At 39.0% G+C, this 12,384-nt stretch overlaps 1 protein-coding gene across 1 annotated transcript; it reads right to left on the bottom strand.

Annotated features, from left to right (window-relative positions):
- Nucleotides 1-8,910: 8,910 nt before the first annotated feature.
- Nucleotides 8,911-10,159, bottom strand: LOC116637810 (arylamine N-acetyltransferase 1). The gene has a single exon (XM_032413347.1). The coding sequence runs from the start codon at nt 10,025-10,027 to the stop codon at nt 9,155-9,157; it is 873 nt and encodes a 290-aa protein (XP_032269238.1). The 5' UTR covers nt 10,028-10,159; the 3' UTR covers nt 8,911-9,154.
- Nucleotides 10,160-12,384: the final 2,225 nt, after the last annotated feature.

The raw sequence follows: 12,384 nt of genomic DNA, 5'->3' as shown, positions 1-12,384 counted from the left end.
CCGCTGCTCAGGAGGCCCTCCCAGAAAAGCAATCAATCTCCTGAGGCCCAGGACCTTATAAATTCCCTGGCCTAACCTGTACATGTCCAATCATTGGCATGCCCAGTACCATAGATCTGTATTTTATCTCTGACCAGTGGCTGGGATTCAAAACTCCAAGTTTTCAAGGGCCTGGTAGTGTGTACACCCACTCCCGTCCCCAGGCAGGGAGGCTCAGGACATGCCCAGTACTGTTTCGTCCCCAAAAGCCTTTGCACAGTGCACACACAGGCTAGAGTTTATTGTATTGCTCAGTGAAAAGCTGAAGCCAGGCTATCAGCCATCTGCAATTGACTTAGTCTCCCACTCCCGTTTGTCCCAGAAAAGCCATGGCAGAAGCTTGAATCTATTGAGGCAGACAGCAAAAAGTGGGGGCCATATTATCAGTGATCGGCCCCAAGTCTTTGCACTGCACTCAGTCAGTCCCAGAAAAGCGACAATTGGCATGCGCACAGAGGCTCAACCCTATTGTGGCTCAGAATAAAAAGCGGTGGCCAGGTTAACCCTGATCACCTCCAGTCTCTGCACTGTGCTCAGCCAGTCCCAGGAAAGCAGCTGTAAAGGCAGGCCCAGAGGTTCAAGCCTATTGTAGCTCAGAGCAAAAAGTGGCAGCCAGGTTATCTGAGATCTTTTCCAGTCTCTGCACTCTACTCGCTCAGTCCCAGAGAAAGCAGCTGTAAGGTACGCACACAGAGGTTCAAGTCCACTGTGGCTCAGAGCGAAAAGTTAAGAGGTTTTATCCCCTCTGTACACCCCTCCAACCCTGCTTTGGAGCTCCCCCCAGTGGCTCCCCAGCTGTCCCTCTGTCTCTGGAGAGAACAAATATGCTCCTCAAATGCCCTCCAGAAAGGGGAGCAATCTTTCCCTGAGCAACCCAGGGATCTTATTACCACACTTTATTGTGGGGTCACAAAAAGATGAAATCTTTCTGCCTTTCTCCCTCTTCCTGGCTTTGCTCTATGAACCAGGTTTCCTACCCTTGCCTGCCCTGTGGCTTCCCAATCCCACTATTCAGGGCTCTGAACCTTGCTTCTGCTAAATTCACTTGCTCCAAATATGCACATTGTTTCTGTGCTTCTCTGATTGTTTCCTAGTTGTTCAAAATAGCTGAAGGTTGACCCATCTGCATTTGAAGGATGAGGCAAGTTCAGGGTCCCCCTGTCATCTTGGAATCTCCCTAATAGGTTCTTTATAGATCTGGAATACTAGCCCTTTATCTGATAAGACATCTGCAAATATTTTCTCCCTTTCTGTAGGTTGTCTTTTGGTTTTCTCGACTGTTTCTTTTGCTGTGCAATAGCTTTTTATCTTGATGAAGTCCCAATAGTTCATTTTTGCTTTTGTTTCCCTTGCCTTTGGAGACGTGTCTAGCAAGAAGTTGCTGTGGCTGATGTTGAAGAAGTTACTGCCTATGTTCTCTAGGATTTTGATGCATTCCTGTCTGACGTTGAGGTCTTTCATCCATTTTGAGTTTATCTTTGTGTATGGTGTAAGACAATGGTTCAGTTTCATTCTTCTGCCTGTGGCTGTCCAATTTTCCCAGCACAATTTATTGAGGAGACTATCTTTTTTCCACTGAATATTCTTTCCTGCTTTGTTGAAGATTAGTTGACCATAGAGTTGAGGGTACTTTTCTGGGTTCTCTTTTCTGTTCCATTGATCACTGTGTCTGTTTTTGTGCCAGTACCATGCTGTCTTGATGATCACAGCTTTGTAATATAGCTTGAAGTCAGGCATTGTGATGGCCCCAGCTTTGGATTTCTTTTTCAACATTCCCCCGGTGATTAGAGGTCTTTTTTGGTTCCACATACATTTTAGGATTGTTTGTTCCAGCCCTGTGAAAAGTGTCAATGGTATTTTGATAATGAGTGCATTGAATATGTAGATTGCTTTGGGAAGCATAGACATTTTCACAATATTTGTTCTTCCAATCCATGAGCATGGAGTATTTTTCCATCTCTTTGTGTCTTCCTCAATATCTTTCATAAGTGTTCTGTAGTTTCCAGCATATAGATCCTTTACCTCTTGGGTTAGGTTTATTCCTAGGGATCTTATGGTTTTTGGTGCAATTGTAAATGGGATCTATTCCTTAAATTCTTTCTTCAGTCACATTGTTCATGTATAGAAATGCAACTGATTTCTGTGCATTGATTTTGTATTCAGTTGCTGAATTGCTGTGAGTTCTAGTAACTTGGGTGTGGAGTCTTTTGGGTTTTCCACATAAAGTATCATGTCATCTGCGAAGAGAGAGAGTTTGACTTCTTCTTTGCTAATTTGAATGTCTTCTACTTATTTTTGTTGTCTGATTACTGAGGCTAGGGCTTCTAGTACTATGTTGAACAAAAATGGTGAGAGTCAGGGCGCCTGGGTGGCTCAGTCGGTTAAGCGACTGCCTTCAGCTCAGGTCATGATCCCAGGGTCCTGGGATCAAGCCCCACATTGGGCTCCCTGCTCAGCAGAGAGCCTGCTTCTCCCTTTCCCTCTGCCTGCCACTCTGCCTACTTGTGCTATCTCTCTGTCAAATAAATAAATTAAAAAAAAAAAATGGTGAGAGTGGGCCTCCCTGTAGTGTTCTTGACCTTAAGGGAAAAGCTCTCAGTTTTTCCCCATTGAGAATGATATTCACTATGGGCTTTTCATAGATGGTTTTTAAGGTCTTGAGGTATGTTTCCTCTATCCCTACACTTGGGAGAGTTTTTGTAAAGAAAGTATTCTGTATTTTGTCAAATTCTTTTTCTGCATCAACGAAGAGGATCATGTGGTTCTTGTCTTTTCTTTTGTTAATATGTTCTATCACATTGATTGATTCCCGAATGTTGAACAACCCTTGCATCCCAGGAATAAATCCCACCTGGTCATGATGAATAATCCTTTTAATGTACTGTTGGATCCTATTGCCTAGGATCTTGGTGAGTATTTTGGCATCCATGTTCATCAGGGATATTGGTCTGTAATTCTCCTTTTTGATGGGGACTTGTCTGGTTTTGGGATCAAGGTAATGCTGGCCTCATGGAATGAGTTTGGAAGTTTTCCTTCTATTTTTATTTTTTGAAACAGCTTCAGTAGAATAGGTCTTATTTCTTCTTAAAATGTTTGGTAGAATTCCTCTGGGTAGCCATACAGCCCTGGACTCTTGTTTTGGGGGAGGTTTTTTATTACTGCTTCAATTTCCTTACTGGTTATTGGTCTGTTCAGATTTTCTGCTTCTTCCTGTTTCAGTCTTGGTAGTTTATAAGTTTCCAGGAATGCATCCATTTCTTCCAGATTGCCTAATTTGTTGGCATATAGTTGCTCAAAATATGTCTAATAATTGTTTGTATTTCTTTGGTGTTGGTCATGATCTCTCCCTTTTCATTCATGATTTTATTAATTTGGGTCTTCTTTTCTTTTTGATAATTCTTCCAGAGGTTTATCTCTCTTATTCTTTCTAAGAACTAGCTTCTAGTTTCATTGATCTGTTCTACTGTTCTTCTGGTTTCTATTTCATTGATTTCTGCTCTAATCTTTATTATTTCTCTTCTCCTGCTTGGTTTAGGCTTTATTTGCTATTCTTTCTCCAGTTCCTTTAGGTGTAAGGTTAACTTGTGTATTCGAGATTTTTCTAGTTTTTAGAGAGAAGCTTGTATTGCAAAGTACTTCCTTCTTAGGACCACCTTTGCTGTATCACAAAGGTTTTGTACAGCTGTGTTTTCATTTTCATTTCTTTCCATGAATTTTTAAAATCTTCTTTATTTTCCTGGTTGATCCATTCATTCTTCAGCAGGATGCTCTTTAACCTCCAAGTGTTCGAGTTCCTTCCAAATTTCCTCTTGTGATTGAGTTCAAGTTTCAAAACCCTGTGGTCTGAAAATATGCAGGGAATGGTCTCAATCTTTTGGTACTAGTGGAGACTTGATTTGTGACCCTGTATGTGATTTATTCTGGAGATAGTTCCATATACACTTGAGAAGAATGTGTATTCTGTTGCTTTAGGATGGAATGCTCTGGGTATATCTGTTATATCCATCTGGTGCAGTGTGTCATTCAAAGCCCTTGTTTCCTTGTTGATCTTCTGCTTAGATGATCTATCCATTGCTGTGAGTGGGGTGTTGAAGTCCCCTACTATTATTGTATTACTATCAATGTGTTTCTTTAACTGTGTTATTACTTGGTTGATATAATTGGTTTCTCCCAAGTTAGGGGCATAAATATTTGCCATTATTAGATGTTCTTTTTGGATAGACCCTTTAACTATGATATAGTGTCCCTCTTCATCTCTTACTAGAGTCTTTGGTTAAAAATGTAATTTGTCTGATATAAGGATTGCTACCCAGCTTTCTTTTATGTCCATTAGCATGATAAATGGTTCTTCATCCCCTCACTTTCAATCTGGACGTGTCTTTGGGTCTAAAGTGAGTCTCTTGTAGACAGCATATGGATGGTTCTTGCCTTTTTATCCAATCTGATACCCTATGTCTTTTGATTGGAACGTTTAGCCCATTTACATTCAGAGTAACCATGAAAAGATATGAATTTAGTGCCATTGTAATACCTGTAAGTTCCTGTTTCTGTAGATTTTGTTTCCTTCTGGTTTATGTTACTCTTATGTTACTCTTGGTCTCTCTTTGCTTACATTACCTTAATATTTGATTAAGCTTACATTACATTAATATACAGTGATTAAATATATATATATACATATATATATATGTATACGTATATATATATATCAATTCAATTCAATTCAATTAATTGCTTACATTACATTAATATTTCCTGTGGTGCTGTCTTGGTGGTCACATATTCTTTCAATTTCTGTCTGTCCTGGAAGTTCTTTATCTCTCTTTCCATTCTTAATGACAGCCTTGCTGGATAAAGTATTCTTGGCTGCATGTTCTTCTCATTTATACCCTGAATATATCATGCCAGATCTTTCTGGCCTGTCAGGTCTTTGTGGATTAAGTCTGATGTCAGTCTAATGTTCCTACCCTTATATGTTAAGAACCTCTTGTCTCCAGCTGCTTTCAGGATTTTTTCTTTATCTCTGAAATTTGCAAGCTTCCTTAGTATATGTCAGAGTGTTGATCTACTTTTATTGATTTTGGGAGGGGTCTTCTCTATGTCTTGGACGTGAATGGCTGTTTCCTTCCCCAGATTAAGGAAGTTCTCAGCTATACTCAAATATACCTTCTGACCCTCTCTCTCTTTCCTCTCCCTAAGACACTCTAATAATTCTGATGTTTCATTTTATGGCATTACTGATTTTTCAAAGCCTCCCTTCATGGTCTATTAGTCTATTAGTTGTTTTTTCTCTCTTTTCCTCAGCTTCCTTCCTTTCCAACTTGTCTTCTATGTCACTTACCATCTCTTCTGCCTCAGTTACCTTAGTTGTTAGAGCATCCAATTTAGACTTCATATCAGAGCATTTTTAATTTAGGCCTGATTAGATTTCATTTCTGCAATAAGAGATTCTCTAGTGTCTTTTATGCTTTTTTCAAGCCCAGCTATTAACTTTATAATTGTTATCCTGAATTCCATCTTTGACATTTTACTTACATCCACATCAATTAGATCTGTGGCAGAGAGTATTACCTCTGGATCTTTCTTTTGTTTTGAATTCCTCCTTCTAGTCATTTTGCCTAAAGATATATGGATGAACAGATGAAAAAAAAATACAAATATCAACTCCAACTCAAGGGAAATACACACTAGCTAAATCTGAAGTGTCAGAAACCAAACAAAAAAAGGGGGGGCGGGGCGGTGGGTGGGGAAGAGAGAATAAAATCTCCCAGGTGGACAAAACAGGGTGATCCACTTGGTCCTGGGTGTATTTTGGTCTGTGTGTTAGAAGACACTAAATCCCAAAATTGTAAAGAAGGCAAAACTATACATATACAAAAATAAAATTGAATACAGTGAAAGGAAACCAAAATAGAAGAATATGTCTAGAAAATGTAAAGGTAAAAAATGAAAATTTAAAAAAGACTTAAAAACAAAGAGTTGATAAAATAAGAAACTCGTTGAAAAGGGAAAATTTTAAACTGAAATATAAAAGAATCATGAGAAACAACCTCAAATTCTATATACTATTTTCCCTTAGAGCTGCACGTTTGCAGTGCTGTGTGCTCTGTAAGCTTGGTGTTCCCTGTTCTTCCAGCTAGTCCTGGAGCAGGGGCCTGCTGCATTGATTCTCAGGTGTCTCTCTTGGCCGAGTTGCACCAAACCTTGCCAGGGGACAGGCTCAGTGTAATGTTTTTCTATGTGGCTTTTGTTCCCTGAAGGCTTTCCAGGCCTCTAGAAGATGAGAGTAAAAATGGCTGTGCCCCAATCTCCAGCCCCCAAGCAGAAAGACAGTGGTCCCCTTTCTTCAGTAAACCCTCAGGGATAAGCAGTTTTCACTGTGTGTGCCACACTGCAGACTCCTGTGGTACGTGCCTGCACTGATCCTCCTGGGGGAAGGTGGAGGGTCATGCATTTCTGTCCTTTTCAGAACACCCCCCCCGATAGAACTGTCACCTGGTCATGTGTGCACCCGTACCTCCCCTACTGGGGGAAGGTAGGGGGTCACGAGCTTCTGTCCTTGCAGGGACCCTGCAAGGAGAGCATTCACCTAGTAGTGACAGTGTCCCTATTGTCCCAGGGGAAGGCAGAGGGCCACGGCTTTAACTGACCTTTGCAAGGCTCCTCCCCACCCCACTGAGAGGTGTCACCAGAGCCTGCAGGGTACACGGTTTATGGTGAACCAAGCTGAGAGCCTCCTCCTGGGCTCACAGACAGTAACCAGGTTCCCCGCTCCAATGCTGGGGAACTCTGCTGGCTCAGGGACCCCACATGCTCTCTGTGACCCCAGGGATCCTGAGACTACACTGTTCCACCTAGGATTATGTCCCACTTCACCAAAGAGCATCTTTCAGGCAGGGATGTCTCTCACTGGAGCAGATTTTTAAAGGTTCAGATTTTGTGCTCTGGGGCTATATCACTTTCTGGTAGCCGGCTTACAGAGGCTCCCTCCCCTCTGCTGTTTATCCTCCGATATGTCCCCTCCATTTCACTTCTCCACACTCCTACCCTGCAAAAAGTGGTCACTTTTCTATTTATAGAATTCCAGCAATTCTTTTGTTATATCTCAGGTTGAATTCATAGGTGTTCAGAGTGATTTGATAGTTATCTAGCTAAATTCAGAGGACCAGATGAAATGAGGTCCCCTACTCTTCCACCAAATTGCCTCTCTTCCATAATTATTTTTTCTACATTCTGATATTATCCTGTTTCTTTTTTAATTTAGTTAACATATAGTGCATTATTGGTTTCTGGAATAGAATTCAGTAATTCATCACTTACATACAATCCCCAGTGCTCATCACAAGTGTCTTCTTTTTTCTTTTTAAAGATTTTATTTATTTATTTATTTATTTATTTATTTATTTATTATTTATTTGAGATAGAGTGTGAGATGGAGCAGGGGCAGGGGCAGAGGGAGAGAGAGAAGGAGACTCCCCACTGAGCAGGGAGCCCATTGTGGGGTTTGATCCCAAGACCCTGGGATCTTGGGATAAACCGCATGACCTGAGTTGAAGGCAAACACTTAACTGACTGAGTTGCCCATGTACCTCAACAAGTGCCTTCTTTATTACCCATCATCCATCTGGCCCATCCACCACCCACCTCCCTCCATCAACCTTCAGTTTGTTCTCTATTGTTATGAGTCACTTATGGCTTGTTTCCCTCTCCCCTTTTCTTCTTTTCCCATGTCCCATATGTTCATCTGTTTTCTTTCTTAAATTCCACATATGAGTGAGACCATATGGTATTTTTCTTTCTCTGACTTATTTCATGTGGCATAATACACTCTAGTTCATCTACATCATTGCAAATGGCAAGATTTCATTCTTTCTGATGGCTGAGTAATATTCCATATATGTATCTCCTCTTCTATATCCATTCATCAGTTGATGGACATGTGGGCTCTCTCCATAGTTTGGCTATTGTTGAATAATGTTGCTATAAACATTGGGGTGCATGTACCACCTTAGAATCTGTATTTTTGTATCTTTTTGGTAAATACCTAAGAGTGCGATTGCTGAATTGTAGGGAGTTCTATTTTTAACTTTTTGAGGAACCTCCAAACTGTTCCCCAGCGTGGCTACACCAGTTTTCATTCCTACCAACAGTGCAAGAGTGTTCCCCTTTCTCCATAGCCTCACCAACACCTGTTTTTTTCTTTGTTGTTAATTTTAGCCATTCTGATAAGTGAGGTGATAACTCACTGTAGTTTTGATTTTTATTTCCCTGATGATGAGTGATGTTGAGCATTTTTTCATGTGTCTGTTAACCATTTGTATGTCTTCTTTGGAGAAGTGTCTATTCATGTCTTCCACATATTTCTTAACTGGATTATTTGTTTTTGGGGGTGTTGAGTTTGATAAATTCTTTATAGATTTTGATATTAACCCTTATCTGATATGTTGTTTGCAAATATCTTCTCCCATTCCATGGGCTGCCTTTTAGTTTTATTGTCTCCTTCACTGTGCAGAAGCTTTTTATTTTGATGAAGTCCCAATTGTTTATTTTTGCTTTTGTTTCCCTTGCCTCTGGTGACGTGTCTAGTAAGAACTTGCTGCAGCTGAGGTCAAAGAGGTTTCTGCCTGTGTTCTCCTCTAGGATTTTGATGGTTTCCTGTCTCGCATTTAGGTCTTTTGAATTTATTTTTTGTGTATGGTCTAAGAAAGTGGTCCAGTTTCATTTTGTGCATGTGGCTGTCCAGTTTTCCCAACACCATTTGTTGAAGAGACTGTTTTTTTTTTTCCATTGGATGTTCTTTCCTGCTTTATTGAAGATTAGTTGACTATATAATTGTGGATCCATTTCTGGGTTCTCTATTCTGTTCCATTGATTTATGTGTCTGACCATACTGTCTTGATGACTACAGCTTAATATGTTAAATGCTGACATTTTTAAGGGTAAAATTTTCCTCATTATAATGTGTGAGTATTGGGGAAATATGGTAGCTGATAATTGATAAATTGGGTGATACAGACATTTACTTTTTTATTGTCTCTAATATATGTTTAAAAATTTTTATAATAAAAAGTTTCAGTACATGAAGTAATACTGAGGACCATTTTTGCTCCTTATACTAAATGGTAAAAAATTGATCACCATGTTTGGGCACAAGTTTTCTCTCCAAGGAAATATTAAATATATTTTTCAGCTTTTTTTCTACTTCTTCCTCATTCAGTATTTTAAACTCTATCAAATCCATATTATCCTTAAAATTGAATTTCCTATAGGTAAGCGTGCAGCCCACTAAACAGTGAACCCCTTCAGAGGTCTGCAAGGAACAGAATGACTTGCTTGTAAACACAGATGTTGGAGACATCTGAAGGTATGTATTCACAGACTCAAAATCTTCAATTGTTCGAGGTTCAAGAGTAAAGGAGTATATTTTTCGGTATTTGTTCTTTTCTAGGAGATCAGAATTAAGAAACTCTTGGTTTGGAATGTACTGGTCTCTTCTGATTTGGTCCAAGTACCAGATTCCTTTGTCTTCTGTCAAGTGGAAGATGCAAGGCACCTGAGGCTGATCCTTCCCAGAAATTAACTCCAGAGGCTGCCACATCTGGTAAGAGCGTCCAAACCCAGCATCTACTATGTAATTCCTGCCATCAGTAGTCACCTTCAGCAGAAGGTGAATCATAGCATTGCTATATTTGCTGGCTGGAGTACTGTAAACATACCCTCCTAACATTGTGGTCTCAAAACCGATTGTGGTCAGAGCCCAGTACAGAAGATGATTGACCTGGAGACACCACCCACCACGGTTCTTCCTCACAACTTGATCAAAAATGGGCTCCAAGCCCAATTCCATGGCTTCCCCACAATGGATGTTAAGGTTCTCAAAGGGAATGGTTCGAATTTGGTGCTGAAGAATGTCAGTTAATGTTTCCAAGTCCACTTTCTTCCTAGAGTTCCTATAACCAATTCTTTCAAAATATGCTTCAATGTCCATGATCCCCTAAGGGAAGTACAACAAAACAGAAATAAATACATTACTTTTGCACTGGATTTCTTTGATTAGCCTAATTATAACTAACATATTTTTAAAATGTAAATGCAATCAGTGGTTATAAATATCCATAATCATAAGTCTTTTTTTTTAGTGCTTTTATTGTATAAATTACTTTTGCACATATAAACTCACTTAGTAGACTTAGTAACCCTGTAGGAAAACTGTTATCACTTCTTTCATGTTTTAAGCATGAGAAATTGGAAATCCATCAAAAGTGAGGAGTGAAATTATAAAAACAGTTTACATGTGGTTTTCTTCATGACGAACAAAACAAGGTTCAAATTGGTATCAAAATAGGGTTTAAAAATAGTTCCTAATACAAATAGGAGAATTATATAAAAGAGTCTATCGATTTCATGGTACCTGATCCACACAATTTCCCCTTTAGATAAATTATCTGGTCAAAGTTTCCCACTCAAAGATTATATTCATTTGTGCATTGATTTATTAATTCATTCAATATATTTTCTGAATACCTACTATGTATTTGCTACTGATCTGCTGCTTGCTTGTCCTCAGAAATCTTACATTTTAGTGGGAGTTGGATGACATAGATAATAAATTGGATAAACCAATAAAACATTCAATTTCTTAGATTCTGATAAGTGCCCTGTGGAAAACTAAAGCAAAGAAAGAACACATGTTATGTACTGAGAAAACTAATTTTGAATAAAGTGATCAAAGAAATCACCATTGTGACCTTAAGGATGTGAAAGAATGAGCCATGTCCACATGTGTGGGGAATACCATTCAGGCAGAAGAAACAAAGCAAAAAAAGTCTCAAAGTAGAACCTGCTTAGAATGCTCAAAGAACATGTAGGAGGCCAGGGCGATTGAAGCAGAGTGAGTGGGAGGGAATGTGAACTGAGATGAGATCAGACAATTAACATAGGCCTAAAAATCAGTGGGGGAAGGTTGCAGATTAGGCAAAGTGTACCATAATCAATTTGATATTTCTGGCTATTATATGAAGAATAAGCTGTATTTATTCAGCTGAATAAATAGACATGTGACCCATGTGGACCAATTAAAAATATGTAGGTTCTAGGACCAGTACTTTGCTCGTGAATGGTATGTTATCCAAGTCAAGTCACTCAGACTCTATTGAAGGAATATTTCAGAAACCTAAGCAGATATGTTCTGCTGCAAGGCTAAGAATTGGCAGGGTATTTTCTCAAAGCTACTGGGAGAACTTGCTGAAAAATAATATCAACAAAAATTTATGGGGTTGAAGAATTAAAAGCAGGAGAAAAGAAGATGAGAAAAGACCTGAATCAAATCTTAAATTATCTCTTGACTTTCTGTTAAAGTGAGCTAGCAAAAAAAAATAAAAAATAAAAAAAAAATCCTTATTTTGCTAAATTCCATGTAGAAAAGGTTTCTGTCCCTTGCTGGTGAAAAGTCCTAATCCCATGTAGACGCTAACTGTAACCGTAGTGCATTACCTTTGTTAATATGACATGGCTTGAGGTGACAGGATACAAAAGGCCCTGTCCCCTAGGCTAGTGGTGATAAGCTGTTTCTATTGTCCTTCTTATTCTCATTTCTTTTGGATTCTATTTTTCTTTCTTGATCAGCTCTTCTCATTTTGCTAGGATTTTAACTTTCTCTATTTTTAACTTCTGCGACATTATTTTCTCTAAATCTATTAAGTTTATTTCATCTCTTCTCATCTTATTTGCATTGATATCCTTTACCAACATGTACACAAGCTCTAAAACTACCACTCAGACACAGAGAAACAATTGTAATTGAGCCAGGCCATTCAAAACCCTCTCTTACTCTATATCCAGAAGCACTGTTGAATAAGTAAGGAGGACAGGTGATATGGAACAAAAGAAATATGGTTTAGACATGCTTGACCTTTAAAAAAAATTTAGTCAACAGTTTTTTCCCTTTTCAATTAAGTTAACATATAGTGTATTATTAGTTTCAGGGGTAGAATTTAGTGATTCATTACTTGCATATAACATCCAGTGCTCATGACATTAAGTGTCCACCTTAATGCCCATTACCCAAATATCTCACCCCACCACCTCCCCTCCAGCAACCCTCAGTTTCTTTCCTATAGCTAAGATTCTCATGGTTTGCCTCCCTCTCTGTTTTTATCTTACTTTGTTTTTCCTTCCCTTCCCCTATGTTCATCTTTTTTGTTTCTTAAATTCCTATGAGTAAAATCATATGGTATTTGTCTTTCTCTGACTGACTTATTTCCCTTAGCATAATATCATCTGGTTATATCCACGTCATTGTAAGTGGCAAGATTTCCTTCTTTTTGATATCATATATATAATGAT

The sequence above is a fragment of the Phoca vitulina genome, unplaced genomic scaffold (assembly GCF_004348235.1).
Source record: "Phoca vitulina isolate PV1807 unplaced genomic scaffold, GSC_HSeal_1.0 scaffold15, whole genome shotgun sequence".
NCBI lineage: Eukaryota > Metazoa > Chordata > Mammalia > Carnivora > Phocidae > Phoca > Phoca vitulina.
This window is presented reverse-complemented; position numbering and strand designations above follow the sequence as displayed.